The sequence below is a fragment of the Erigeron canadensis genome, chromosome 7 (assembly GCF_010389155.1).
Source record: "Erigeron canadensis isolate Cc75 chromosome 7, C_canadensis_v1, whole genome shotgun sequence".
NCBI classification, from domain to species: domain Eukaryota; kingdom Viridiplantae; phylum Streptophyta; class Magnoliopsida; order Asterales; family Asteraceae; genus Erigeron; species Erigeron canadensis.
In genome coordinates, this window is record NC_057767.1 from 3,881,738 (window position 1) to 3,896,104 (window position 14,367).

The following is a 14,367-nucleotide window of genomic DNA, read 5'->3' on the forward strand; positions in this document are numbered from 1 at the left end:
ATCGGTTGCAATGTTTGGTGGATATGTAGTATTATCTTAATAATTTAATTTAATTCTATCATAAATATTTCTTAGTCTCTTAATGAGTTGTCATTTTTTTTTAGATTGTTTATATTTATGTTAACATGTATAATCTTAATCATCAATTCTAATCTTAATCCTAATTATTAATATTTATTTTTCTATTTTATATATGAATACAAAGATATTTATATACATTATATTATGTTTCTTTATTAATTTTTACAATGAGATTGTTTATTATATTATGTTTATCTTTTTGAAAAGTATTTATTAAATAATATATAATGAATATACATTATACATTTATTTTATGATTTATAAATATTTATACTTATTAGTCATGCTTTAACATATTTGACGTATATCATATATTTATAAATTGTAATTTTATTGTTTGAATAAGTCGTAATCTGACAAATTTTAATATTATCATAAATTATGAGCAATAATGCAACAATCTGTTATCGTATATTTTATTTATGTTCTCAGTCAGTCCCGCACAACGTGCGAGTTTAATCTAGTTATCTATATCTATATCTATATACTATATAAAAGAGGAATCTCATCCCTAAATCTCAAATTATAACTCCAAACTACCAAAATATCACCTTCATTTATTCATTAATTTAAACATCATCACCTAGTATACCTATAATATTCTTAATGACATATTTTACAACATAAACCCCTAATTCTTAAAATAACTGCACTATCTGCTTTAATATCATTTACTTTAACATTTACCACCCTTGCGCACCCCCCACCCCCGGCGGTAATCACCGTTGCTGCCACCATCACTCTGCGCCACTATCACCATCGTCATTGTATTACGTGAGTATATGACTTGTTTTATTATATTATTAAAGATGTAAGATTTAAGAAAATCTTAAATATGACAAATTTAAAATAAAATAAAAGAGTTATCAAAGCGATTGCATTTAAAAGTTTCTTCCACACTCCTCTCATGTATTTGACCAATTTATGCTAAGAACCTAACACATAGTGAAAGTTGAATTTGCGTCACGTCCATTGTCCATATTGGGTCAACTTAGGTGTGGAACAAAACAAAATAGTAGAGTGTGAGGAGTAGATTTGACCAATTTAGTGAGGTGTACTCGAAAGACTTGAACACAATTGAATGGCCCGGGTCACACACACTGACACACGCAGTAAAAAACCAACCGTATAAATATATACACAGTCATTAATTTTATTACTATTGCTGTAATACACCCAAATTCTCCGTGTCTCTGATCACCCCTTTCAATCCTTGAGCAGGTAATTTCACCTATTATTTACTGATCACCCTTTTTCTTTTGTTTAATTCCCATTTTCATATCTACACATATTAATATATTTCACATTCTTTCATTATTTATTCTTTGAATTGCTAATAATTATGATGATAACGATTCATATTTTATATTGCTTCACTTTATAATTATAATAAATCACAGTTTTATCCGTTAACATAATAAACCGAATACTTCTTTGGATTTCGCAATACTTAATGCTAAGGTTTTCGGGTGCATTCGATTCGACGGTTTCGAGATAGATAGAGGAATGGGAATGAAAGTAGTATTATTGTTAAACCCATATCTGTAGTTTTAAAACACGAAATGCACCTTAAATTCAGTTAGGGCTAATACGAGAAACGTAATTAATAATGTCGAATATTTGCAGTGGACAATGATTTAGAACACATTAGAATAGTAAGTTGAAAATTTGTTATACGACGAAAGGAGTTTAGATATCTTATACTCTGAATCAACTACAGAAAATATGTAGTTGCTTTTTTTTTGTGTGTGTGTGACAGTACTTTTGCTGTTGAGGTTTTAGATTTGGTTATAGAGTGTGTCATAAATGTTGTAACATATGATGAAACGATACTGACGCTAGCTAGCTAGCGTTGGAGACTTTGGCGTTTCCCGTTTTGTATATTGTCTTGGACATAGTAATGCTGTTTGTATAGTCGTACTTCTTTGTCGTAGGATGAACAACTAAGTTTTATTATCTGAGAAATTTGTAGATATAAAGTTGTGGATTCTCATTAATTTTACAGAAAGCCGTTGGATGGCCCTTCTTGTTAATGGCAATGGATCTGCTATCCAGAAAGAAGAGGAGTTATCTGGTTTCATATTCATGTGCAGTGGAGTGACAAAACCTCAGTGTTACCTAAATCGTGTTTTTGGGCTTCCTGCGGCAAGAAGGGAAGTTGTTGAGAAGATCAAACCGGGTACCAAGTTGTTTCTGTTCGATTTTGATGCGAAGCTTCTCTATGGTGTGTATGAGGCCACTTCCAAGGGAGGGGTGAACTTGCAACCGTCTGCTTTTGGGGGAAGGTTTCCAGCGCAGGTAAGCGTATGCCTCCCAATTATCTCGTTTCAAAACACAGCGATAAGGGGGGGGGGGGGGGGGGGGGGGGTTCAAATTTGGACTTTTAGTAATAATGGATACTGAATTCCTGCTGGCAGTGTCTGTTAAGAACTATTAAAAAACTTAATAAATTACTATTTTTGTTAAAGATCGCCACTTAAAGTAGTATCTTTCTTTTATTATTATAACCAGATGGTTTAGGAGATTATTTGCATTAAGATTGACCATTGGATGACTTTCTCGACCCATATGACCAATCTTTTTGGTTGCGTAAGTTTTTATTTTCCACATAGATATAAGATGACCCAAATTGACCCATGTATAAGTAATCGACTTGAAATTAATAATAGAAATAATGGAGTTGAATCAAGATTCGATGATGGTGATGCGTAGTTGCGTACATTGGTGGTTGCAATAGAATACTGTTACAATATGCTAGGCGCACACTGCAATAATTAGACTGATCACTTGATTTGATCCACCTAATTTACTTGTTTGATGTTGTTATAAGGGAAGAAAAGAAATGTAATTTGCTTTTTCTGAAAAGACTTTATAGTACTCTTGAAATCATTTCAGGTGCAATTTAAAATTTGCAACGATTGTATTCCACTGCCCATGAGTTCTTTCAGAACTGCTATCAAAGACAATTATCAAGGCTCCAAATTTACACCAGAACTTAATGCCCAGCAGGTTTGCACCACTTATGCTATCTTCCGGTATCATGATGTTTATAAAGAGATAGTGATGGTATATAGCACTTCTTGGGTAGGTTATGATTCATGTATGTAGCTATTTTTATATTTGACATAAAATGGCTATCAACTAGGCTCCGTGGCCTCAAATCATGCAACGTTGTCCTTTTGAATACTAAACCCTACTTTACCTTTTATCTCCCAAATAAATATCACCTGATATTAATAACTATAATCGTAGATCACAAGTTTACGCTTTTTTTTTTTCCAATTGGCATTTTAGGCATTTGATCGAGCATTTTAGTAAAATTTATGGTAACCTTTACATATGGCTAATTGTTCAATCTCAAACATTTGAATTCAGGTGAGAGACCTTCTGTTGCTGTTTAAGCCCATTGTTGCACCATCGACTGCTTCACCACACCCTGCAGTAGCTTATTCTGCACCCGAAACACAGATGCTAGCTTTAGCACCAAATACTGCACTCAGACCATGGATGCAACCTCAAGCACTTTATGGTGTATCGGGACCAAGGATGCCGCCTCCAGCAAGTAATGGAAGGATTAACCCTTCATTAATCCGATATTCACAGAATCGCTATCGACCTTACCAGGTTGGACCATTACATAATCGTTCACTACGAATAACGCAGCCTCAGCTTATTCTGAAAAATGAGCTAAATCCACATTTACACCGTCCCCATCCATATACCCCTCATCAAGCCCCTCCAGCCCCTGTTAATCCATATCAATTTCCAGAGAATCGACCAACGTACCTCTCTAATGAACTATATTCAAGGTACGGTGCTTTTTTATGAAACATTTTTGCCTTAAGGACTTTTGTGAATAGCATCCTAATATCCGATGGTTAGGTGGTTTCTCTTTAGTTTGAGGCTTTGAGCTATATTACTTACTTGCATTATGTTAGTTTAATGTTAGGCGACTATATAGTCTTTGCTAAAGAATTTTTGATCGTTTAAAAATGATGTATCTAGCTTCTTAAAGTTTATGCTGGGTCGACCTGCCAATACTTTTTGTGTACAAATTGTTATTGTAATTTCAAGTCATTAGTATATGTTTTATGATCACAGAAGTTATTGTCATATTGATCTGTTCTTTTTTAATGGAACAGTTTATCATGCTGTATAAACTTGAATATTCTTTAAGCCACTTGTACATTTGGCCTTTTATGGTGCTAAATATTGGCGATTTTTTTTTATCGGAACCGGTGCCTCTAAATATTTATATTTTAGACTGCCATCTAGTATTTCTCAAATGAAATGTTGTCATGTATATAATTTGAAAATTAAAATTTTGCAGTCATTTCTGAATATTTCATTTTGCTTATTTACTGTTGGTATGGTGCTCTTTAGGGTTTTTGTATTTTTTTCATCCATTGCAAGATAGTTTATAAATGTATTAATCTGACTATCTGAGTTCATTCTGTCACAGGTATTTGACAACGCCTGTGGTGGATCCACATGATCAAAGAGTTGGCTTGGATGGTGGATACAGTGGTCAAGTCATACAACCCGTTTACAATCATGTTGATGGTTATCCTCAGGGTCACAACGCCTACACCCCAAAACCTTCTTATGTTTCTCCACAAGGACCACATCTGTCGACTCAACCTCCTTACAGTGCCCCAATATACACGCAATTACAGTCTGTGCCTGCTAAAGGACCTGAGGTGGTCGGTTCAAGTATGCCCGTCTCAAATTCTTAATCTTTTGATGGGGGCTTGCAGTGAGACATTGACAACTTGTTAGAAGATAGTTGACATTGGAACGAAATGACATGTATTTAGTTGTAATCTGATGGGTTAGTTTGTCTCTGTGTATGGGATATATTAGTTTGCATTAGGAATTCAGAATTGTCAACTTACAAAGTAGCTCTTTTATTTGGACGGTGATAATAGAGATTTGTACAGCATATTTGCAAGATACAAAAGAGAGAACTTCAACATCGTCCACAATTGTGTCACTTTGTGGTTTTATGAGGTTAAAGGTAAGCTCATTCCGATACCTTCAAAGGATTCAAACTGCTAATTGAACTACTTCATCTAAAACTTTTCTTGAACCTTGCCTCAAAGGTCATGAGTCCGCAAGATACATAACGTCTTGACTAAATCCTTCATTAATCTGATTTTCATCGCTATCTACCTTATCAGGTTGGACCATTACATAATCGTGAACAACAAATAACACAGCCTCGATTCGTTCTGTAAAATGAGCTCAATCCACATTTACACTGTCCCCTGTTAATCTTCCTGAGTTTTTAATTTGTGCGCCCTTTTAGGCAGCGGGACTATGTGTTGTGAATAGCATCCAAATATTTGATGTTTAGGTTGTTTCTTTTAAGTTTGATTCATATACTTACTTGCATTATATCTCTATTATATTATAAAGCATTTGTTCCTTTTATTTTTTCAACTTTAACTAAGTGAAAAACTCAAAATACTCCTATCACTTATTCATTATACCAGGAGAAATGGAAATGAAATCTTTTCCACTGTTTGGTTGGTCAGAGAATATAGTACACGAAGAAATGTATTTTCTCGGAGAAATCGATCCTTCACGTTTTGATTTCCACTCATTTTGCGAAGAAATGAAGAGAAATTGGTTATAATTTAAAAAAAAAAAAAGAGTATATATTGTAAATCACGTGACATGCACATTCAATATAGATCTGAGAGAGCCCTAATCCCCTTTTGTCTCCGACGATATCTCGAGATTCTTTTCATCTCATCTAATTTCATGGTTGTTTGCTTTGGATCTCCTTAAATTGGAGGTATCTATATTGTACTTTCTTCAATACTTCTTTTTCTTTTATTGCAATTAGAGCTATTACTAGTCATTTTCGGCTTCTTTTTTTAGTTTCCGATCGGTATTTGTTTTTTCTGATTTGGTCTAGCCGACTATATATTTGATATTTCTACTCCTGATTTATTATTTGTTCTGATTTGCACTACCAACTATTGTGATTTTCTCAAGTTTTTGATTTTGTTCTTAGTTCTCTAACTTGAAGATACATGCGATGATGTTATTGCCTTGTCGGTGATTGATGATGTACATGCGATGATGTTATTGCCTTGTAGGTGATTGATGATGATTGTCTTAGTCAAACCCGACATCCGGTTTGTGTGTTGATATAATCGTAGTTCATCAATAACATCCCCCCTATAAAGGTGTGTAAAGAGTTGTGCAATTGATCATGAATCTCAACACAAGATCAAATTTAATGTTAATATTGTAAGTGGTCTTCTTGCACAAACTATGTTGTTGCAGTTGTTTGTTTTGCATCCTAATGACCGTTCTTGCTTAAGTTCCGACTTGCTGTTAGTAGTAGTAGTAGGTTTTGTTTGGTCTATGATTATTCTCCAAGTGGGAGTTTCGAAGACGCCATGAGGATGAGGACGGATGATGATAACAACGGATTATTGATGTTGTATATGGGTTGGGATGCACGGCTACAAATTGCGATTGGGAGGTGGTTTAGACAGCTTGTAGAAACATGGGAAGCTCGTGAGGCTCTTGATAAGAGTCTTTTGCGACAAGAAATGGAGGAAGATGAGATGTTGATGGCTGTATGGCACTTTGTCTCTCTCTGATATGCCTACTGATCGCCCTTTCCAGCAATGAACTTGTTCCGATGCTCACCAACTCCATAGTTTTTGATACACAGCTGCCTGCGGCGCAATTTGTATTACCATTACTCCTTACACTTTGTCTCTCTGATATGTATTTTGTTCAGAGTTATTGTTGTATATTTTGGAGGTTATCATGGAAGTTCATTTTCATTTTGATAGTTTGATGGTTTAAGGAAAATGGAAGGTGATGTGTAGTTTGATGAGGTTGATAGTTCGAATGTAATTGGTCGCAAAAGTTCAAGTTCGAAATTGTATTCGTGTTGTGCATTTTGTTTTGTATACAATTAGCCATGAGAGATCATTATCATGTGTGTCAATATTTGGTATTGCAATTGCAATACGTATTACTGTAGTAGTATTGTACTTTATGGGTTGTTTTAAAGTTTAATGTTGCTTTTTTTATTAAGTTTTCAAATGACAAAATAATATGCGTATAAAAAATAATAATAGTTAAAAAAACTTATAACTATCTACCAAACAATGGATTTTACTTCTTTTAGATTTCTTAGGTTAATTCTCTATCATTTATTAAATAAAGCATATTGCTTAATTTGTTTTATTTCATTTTTCTGTTTCATTTCATTTCACTTCACTGAATTTCTCTCTACCAAACGTGCTCTATTATAGAAGAAATCTCAACCACTCATTTTTTTCTTTCTCCTTAAATCTCAACCACTTATTTTTTTCTCTCCTCCATAGATCATTTTATTCTTCTAGTTAATTCAAAAATTTTTATCTCAAAAACCATACATCGATAAATTATAAAAATTGTATGGGTGTGCTTAAAATTTCATGCTTTTTCATTAGAAATGTCATTTGATATACTTTCGACGAATTTTTAAATCCGAGAGCGGCACCCGGACGGCTAAAACATTTGGCTATGACACTCTATGACCTTTCACCTCCTATATATGACCTATCATACTATGACCTATCATCCCCACCATCTCACCGCCGCAACGCACGGGTACCTCATCTCATCAGTTTAAAGTTTATAAGGCGTCTATAAAACCATTGCTAAATAGTGTTTAAAATGTTAGACACAATGTAACTTCTTAAAGTTTATGCTGGTTTGACCAATTGACCTTCCATCACCTTTTTCATGTACAAGTTGTTTTCATAACTACAAGTCATTAATATGATCATGATCACAAAAGTATTATCAAAATTTGATCTGTTCTTTTTTACTAGACCAATTTATAATGTTGTACTAAGTACTAACTATAACTATAGCATCATGCTATTGTTAAAACTTGCTTTGTTAAAAGGTGAAAAGGAACTTACTCTACGATGAAAATTACATTACTAGAACAAATCCTACAAAAGGTACTACTAACAGATCGCTATCCCATTTCTTAAGATACGGTTAGTTCAGAACTTCAGATTGTCAGTCAACCGGGAATATATCCGATCTTTCATGGCATCCCTGTTGTTTGTTGTTAGTTGCTTGCTCCTGGACGACTTTTCAACCTCAAAACTGCAGAAATACATGCATTTAAATAACAGATCAGATAATGAGCAATGTTTCAATATTTGATTTTCACAATCCATAGTTGACTGTTTTCTGTACCAAAGAATGTGTAGCAGGTATGCAAGTGTACCAAAGTCAGACTTTGTAGGTTTGAAGACATCATCTTTGATTTAGCCACCGCTGCCCCTTTAATGAATCCCCAAAATGGGACATGAAAATTGTTATTAATTTAGTGTAATTGAGGGATATGATTATGATACTTTGGGTTTGAAGGTACGGAGTGTACGCCCATTAAGTGAATAACATCCCGGACCTTGAAAGCATTGCAATAACTGATGGTTGCTGTTAATTTTATAATAACTAATTGACAATCTTTGATCACATAATAGTAACGTTTTTTTCATGAGATTTACAAGAATGACAACTTTGAAAATTGAATTGCATGAAACATGGAAAAGTGAAATGTTAAGTAACTTTGAAAATGAAGAGTAGTATAGGCTAGCTATTGTGGGCTAGTTTTTCACTTCATCAATTCACATGTCATATTCATACTTTCATTTTCAGTTCTTTATTTTCACATACAAAAGTCTTGTTTCATTATATTATGTGATCTAATTTAAACATGTGGACTTTCCAACTTCTTATAAATATATATCCATATAGAGATGCATGAGTACACAGAGAACACATATTGAGTTCATAGTTATTGCAACTTTTGGGTGTCTCTGTCTTGAGAATTATACGTGAGAAAATAGATACAAAACACGAAATACTTTTTAGCGAACGGGTTTTAGATTTCTGCCAAAATCTTGAACATTACTCTTTGTATTATCCCAAAACAAAATTCATGTAACCCAGACAGATAGGGTCAAATTGTTGTTTTCGGAAAGTGATATCACGATACAAAGAGATATCCGGTTATTGATTTCTTACTCTTGTAACTTGAAATTCCCCAACAATCGAAAACAACAATTTTACTGAAATCAATGGCATCTACGATGAAGCATATGACTACTAATTTCTCCAAGCTCGATAAGTTTGAAGGAATGAATTTTCGTAGATGGCAAAGGAAGATGCACTTTCCCCTCACCACCATGAAGGTGGTTTATGTGCTGAGTACTCCTTGTCCAGAAGATGGTGATGATGCTACTGTTGATCAAATTCGGAAAATGAGCAAATGGGAGAATGATGACTATATTGCTCGAGGATTAATCCTCAATGCCTCAATGGTATGTCTGATGCTCTTTTTGATATTTACCAAAACCATGCTTTCGCTAAAGGACTATGGGACTCTTTAGAGACCAAGTATATGACTGAGGATGCCTCTAGTAAAACGTTCCTTGTGAGTAATTTTAATAATTACAAGATGGTCGATTCTAGACCGGTCATGGAACAATACAATGAGCTCATTCGCATACTTGGTCAATTCACACAACATAAAATGAATATGGATGAGACTATTCAAGTCTCTAGTATCATTGATAAACTCCCTCTGTCGTGGAAAGAATTTAAGCATTCTTTGAAACATAAGAAGGAGGAGTTAACTCTTGTTGAGTTGGGTAGTCATTTGCGTATTGAGGAATCTCTCAGGGAGCATGATATTGACAAATCAAAAGGCAACAATGTTGCTGGCACGTCTTCAGTCAATATGGTGGAACATAAAAAAATCCACCGGATATAATGACAAGAAGGGGAAACGTAAACATCAAGAAGCTAACAAAGCTGGTCCCAACAAGAAGTCTAGCTTGGCTTGTTGGAAGTGTGGCAAATCCGGACACTTGAAACGGGATTGCAGAGTTAATATTGGTAATAAAAATACCAATGGATCTGGCACAAGCGGTTCGGGAAATGGTTTTAAAAACCAAAACTCGAAAGGTCGGTATATATATAATGATTCATTTGAGAATTATTATGTTTCATATATAACTGAGGCTTATTTTGTGCAGGATGATGATGTTGCGTGGTGGGTTGACTCGAGTGCTAATATCCATGTGTGCAAGGATAGATGTTGGTTCAAGACTTACGAGTCAATGACTGACGGATCAGTTCTTCATATGGGAAATGAGTCAACAGCCCCAATACTTGGACGTGGAAGTGTGGATTTGACTATTAGTTCTGGAAAAGTTGTTTCTTTATTTAATGTTTTGCATGTACCACAAATTCGTAAAAACTTGGTTTCAAGTAGTGTTTTAAATAATTGTGGTTATAAACAAGTTATTGAATCTGATAAATTTGTTTTGTCAAAACATGGCATGTTTGTTGGTTTTGGTTATTTGTGCAATGGAATGTTTAGACTTAACATTAATCACATGAATCTCAACTTTGCTTTTATGTCAACTTCTAGCTTTAATGATTCTACTCTTTGGCATGCTAGACTAGGACATGTACACTTTAAAAGAATGCAAGAAATGTCTAAAGATGGATTAATACCGGCCTTTGACATAAATGATGAAAAGTGTAAATCATGTATGTTGACAAAGATCACTAAGAAACCATTTCAAAATGTCAAACGTGATTCTGAAATTTTAGAATTGATACATAGTGATTTATGTGATTTGCATGCAACTCCTACTTTAGGGAATAATAAATATTTTGTGACATTTATTGATGATGCTTCTAGATATTGTTATGTTTATTTATTACACACTAAGGATGAAGCATTAGATAAATTTAAAATATTTAAAACTGAAGTAGAATTGCAACAAAAGACTTTGATAAAAAGGCTTAGAACGGATAGGGGAGGTGAATATATTGATCAAACATATTTCCAATCCGTTGGGATAATCCATGAGACTACGGCTCCATATACACCACAACAAAATGGTATATCAGAAAGAAAGAATAAGGTCCTTAAAGAAATGGTTAATTCCATGTTATCCTATTCAGGTTTAAGTAATGGATTTTGGGGGGAAGCTGTGCTTACAGCTTGTTATTTGCTTAATAGAGTTCCTAACAAAAGGAACAAGATTACACCTTATGAACTTTGGAATAAAAAGAAACCAAACTTGAATTATCTTCGGGTGTGGGGTTGTAGGGCTATTGTAAAATTGCCTGATCCCAAGAAGAAAAGTTTAGGTGAAAGAGGTATAGATTGCGTATTTATTGGATATGTTGAACATTCCAAGGCTTATAGGTTTTATGTTATTGAACCTAATGATTCATATGCGGTTCATTCCGTAATTGATTAAGGGATGCAATCTTTGATGAGAATCGTTTCTCATCTATGCCTAGACCAAAGGATATGGTTTCTAGCTCCAATGGAACCGATAAGGATTGTAATGTTGAAGTCTCTGAAAAGGTTGTTCATCAGTCACTTGAGCTTCGGAAAAGCAAAAGAGAAAGGAAACCTAAATCATTTGGACCAGATTTTCAATTATACTTAATTGAGGGTTCCAGAGATGATGCTTTTACCCAATATTCATATTGCTTCAATGTTGAGGATGATCTAAAAACATTTGATGAAGCAATGAAGTCTCAGGATGTTGCCTTCTGGAAAGAAGCAATTGATGATGAGATAGAATCCATCATGGGCAACAACACTTGGGTGTTAGCTGATCTACCTCCTGGTTGCAAACCATTGGGTTGCAAATGGATTTTCAAAAAGAAGATGAAGGTAGATGGAACTATTGAAAAGTTCAAGGCAAGGTTGGTCATTCAAGGCTTTAGACAAAAGTCTGGAATTGACTATTTTGACACTTACGCTCCAGTGGCTCGTATCTCTACCATTAGACTGCTGATTGCTTTGTCAGCAATTCACAATCTGGTCATTCACCAGATGGATGTGAAGACAACATTCTTGAATGGTGACCTGGATGAGGAGGTTTATATGAACTGACCTCAAGGCTTCGTCATGCCAGGAAATGAAAACAAGGTTTGCAGACTTGTTAAATCCTTATATGGATTAAAACAAGCACCTAAACAATGGCATCAAAAGTTTGACGAAGTGGTTTTGTCAAATGGTTATCATTTAAACCAAGCTGACAAATGTGTATATAGCAAATTTGATGATTCTGGTAAAGGAGTCATCATTTGTCTATATGTTGATGACATGTTGATATTTGGAACTGACCAAAATCAGGTTGACTTAACAAAAGAATTTTTGTCATCAAAGTTCTCCATGAAAGATATGGGGGAGGCTGACGTTATCCTTGGTATAAGGATTAAACGTGAAAACAAAGGAATTTCAATTTCTCAATCTCACTACATTGAGAAGGTGCTAAAGAAATTCAATTGTTTTGACTGTACTCCGGTGAGTACACCTATGGATCCAAGTATGAAGTTGATGCGTAACAAAGGTGAAGCTGTATCACAACTTGAGTATTCTAAGGTGATTGGTTGCTTGATGTATGCCATGACTTGTACAAGGCCTGACATTGCATTTGTTGTGGGAAAATTGAGTAGGTATACTAGTAATCCTGGTACTCATCACTGGCAAGCAATTAGGCGGGTACTGAAGTATTTGAAGAAAACTATGGATTATAGTTTATCTTACACTAGGTTTCCTTCGGTTTTAGAAGGGTATACTGATGCAAGTTGGATAACCAATGTTGAAGATCATTCTTCGACATCTGGTTGGGTATTTTTGCTTGGGGGAGGTGCTATCTCATGGGCTTCCAAGAAGCAAACTTGTATTACCAACTCAACAATGGAATCTGAGTTTGTTGCATTAGCTGCTGCCGGTAAAGAAGCAGAATAGATAAGAAACTTGATTTATGAGATTCCATTGTGGCCAAAACCTATAGCACCCATTTCTATCCATTGTGATAGTGCCGCTACATTGGCAAAGGCTTATAGCCAGATGTATAATGGAAAGTCTAGACACTTAGGTGTTAGACATAGCATGATTCGTGAACTTATCACAAATGGGGTGATTTCTATAGAGTTTGTAAGATCTCAACAAAATTTAGCTGATCACTTGACGAAGGGATTAGCTAAAGACTTGGTTAATAAATCTGCTGAAGGGATGGGTTTAAAGTCCACCTAAATTTCTAACTGTGAGATACCCAATTCCCTTTTGATATTAATCAGAAGCTGAATTCAATGCGGAAAGCTTACACTTAGAACTTGGAGCACATGTTTTTACATATCATCCAAAGGTATGTGCTCAGACCTGTAGATGGTTAGGTTGAAGTGTATCTTCTTAATAGTTCCTTTGAAAAAGTGCAATAGCAGGTGCATGAATAAAGTAGAACTACCTATATGAATGTGAAGTTTTGCCGCTTCAAGAAAGCTTTGGACTTTTGGCTTTGGATACATTCATGAAGGGATATGGACGCAAGGCTTGTATAGCGTCAAGATAGCTTTAGAGTGTTTGAAGGCTTATGTGTATATTATTTTCAGGTATTCAAATGGGTTGAAGGGTTCAATTCTTAGAACACCCTGATTCTCGAATATTTGGAATGGGTAATATACTAAGATGAAAATTCAATCTTCAAGACATTTTCATTTACGCATAAGTTTTGTTTTGACTATTTTCTCATATATTGGAATTGCACTAAATTGGGGAGGATTGTTATTAATTTAGTGTAATTGAGGGATATGATTATGATACTTTGGGTTTGGAGGTACGGAGTGTACGCCCATTAAGTGAATAACATCCCGGACCTTGAAAGCATTGCAATAACTGATGGTTGCTGTTAATTTTATAATAACTGGTTGACAATCTTTGATCACATAATAGTAACGTTTTTTTCATGAGATTTACAAGAATGACAACTTTGAAAATTGAATTGCATGAAACATGGAAAAGTGAAATGTTAAGTAACTTTGAAAATGAAGAGTAGTATAGGCTAGCTATTGTGGGCTAGTTTTTCACTTCATCAATTCACATGCCATATTCATGCTTTCATTTTCAGTTCTTTATTTTCACATACAAAAGTCTTGTTTCATTATATTATGTGGTCTAATTTAAACATGTGGACTTTCCAACTTCTTATAAATATATATCCATGTAGAGATGCATGAGTACACAGAGAACACATATTGAGTTCATAGTTATTGCAACTTTTGGGTGTCTCTGTCTTGAGAATTATACGTGAGAAAATAGATACAAAACACGAAATACTTTTTAGCGAACGGGTTCTAGATTTCTGCCAAAATCTTGAACATTACTCTTTGTATTATCCCAAAACAAAATTCGTGTAACCCAGACAGATA

General features: G+C 34.6%; 1 protein-coding gene and 1 long non-coding RNA gene across 2 annotated transcripts; both read left to right on the forward strand.

The window, feature by feature from the left end:
* Positions 1 to 1,174: 1,174 nt before the first annotated feature.
* LOC122606586 lies at positions 1,175 to 5,059 on the forward strand. The gene is made up of 5 exons (XM_043779428.1): positions 1,175 to 1,302; positions 2,087 to 2,379; positions 2,977 to 3,090; positions 3,457 to 3,890; positions 4,544 to 5,059. The coding sequence occupies exons 2-5, from the start codon at positions 2,098 to 2,100 to the stop codon at positions 4,815 to 4,817; spliced, it is 1,104 nt and encodes a 367-aa protein (XP_043635363.1). The 5' UTR covers positions 1,175 to 1,302; positions 2,087 to 2,097; the 3' UTR covers positions 4,818 to 5,059.
* Positions 5,060 to 5,661: 602 nt separating this feature from the next.
* On the forward strand, positions 5,662 to 7,103 carry LOC122606589. The gene is made up of 2 exons (XR_006324952.1): positions 5,662 to 5,881; positions 6,189 to 7,103. It is a non-coding gene; the product is annotated as an uncharacterized LOC122606589 (long non-coding RNA).
* The last annotated feature ends 7,264 nt before the right edge of the window (positions 7,104 to 14,367 follow it).

Excerpts from the sequence above, each read along its gene's own strand:
- LOC122606586 (XM_043779428.1), top strand. The coding sequence starts at position 2,098 with ATGGCCCTTCTTGTTAATGGCAATGGATCTGCTATCCAGAAAGAAGAG. Across the intron at positions 2,380-2,976 it reads GGGGAAGGTTTCCAGCGCAG|GTGCAATTTAAAATTTGCAA; the intron begins GTAAGCGTATGC and ends AAATCATTTCAG. Across the intron at positions 3,091-3,456 it reads CAGAACTTAATGCCCAGCAG|GTGAGAGACCTTCTGTTGCT; the intron begins GTTTGCACCACT and ends ATTTGAATTCAG.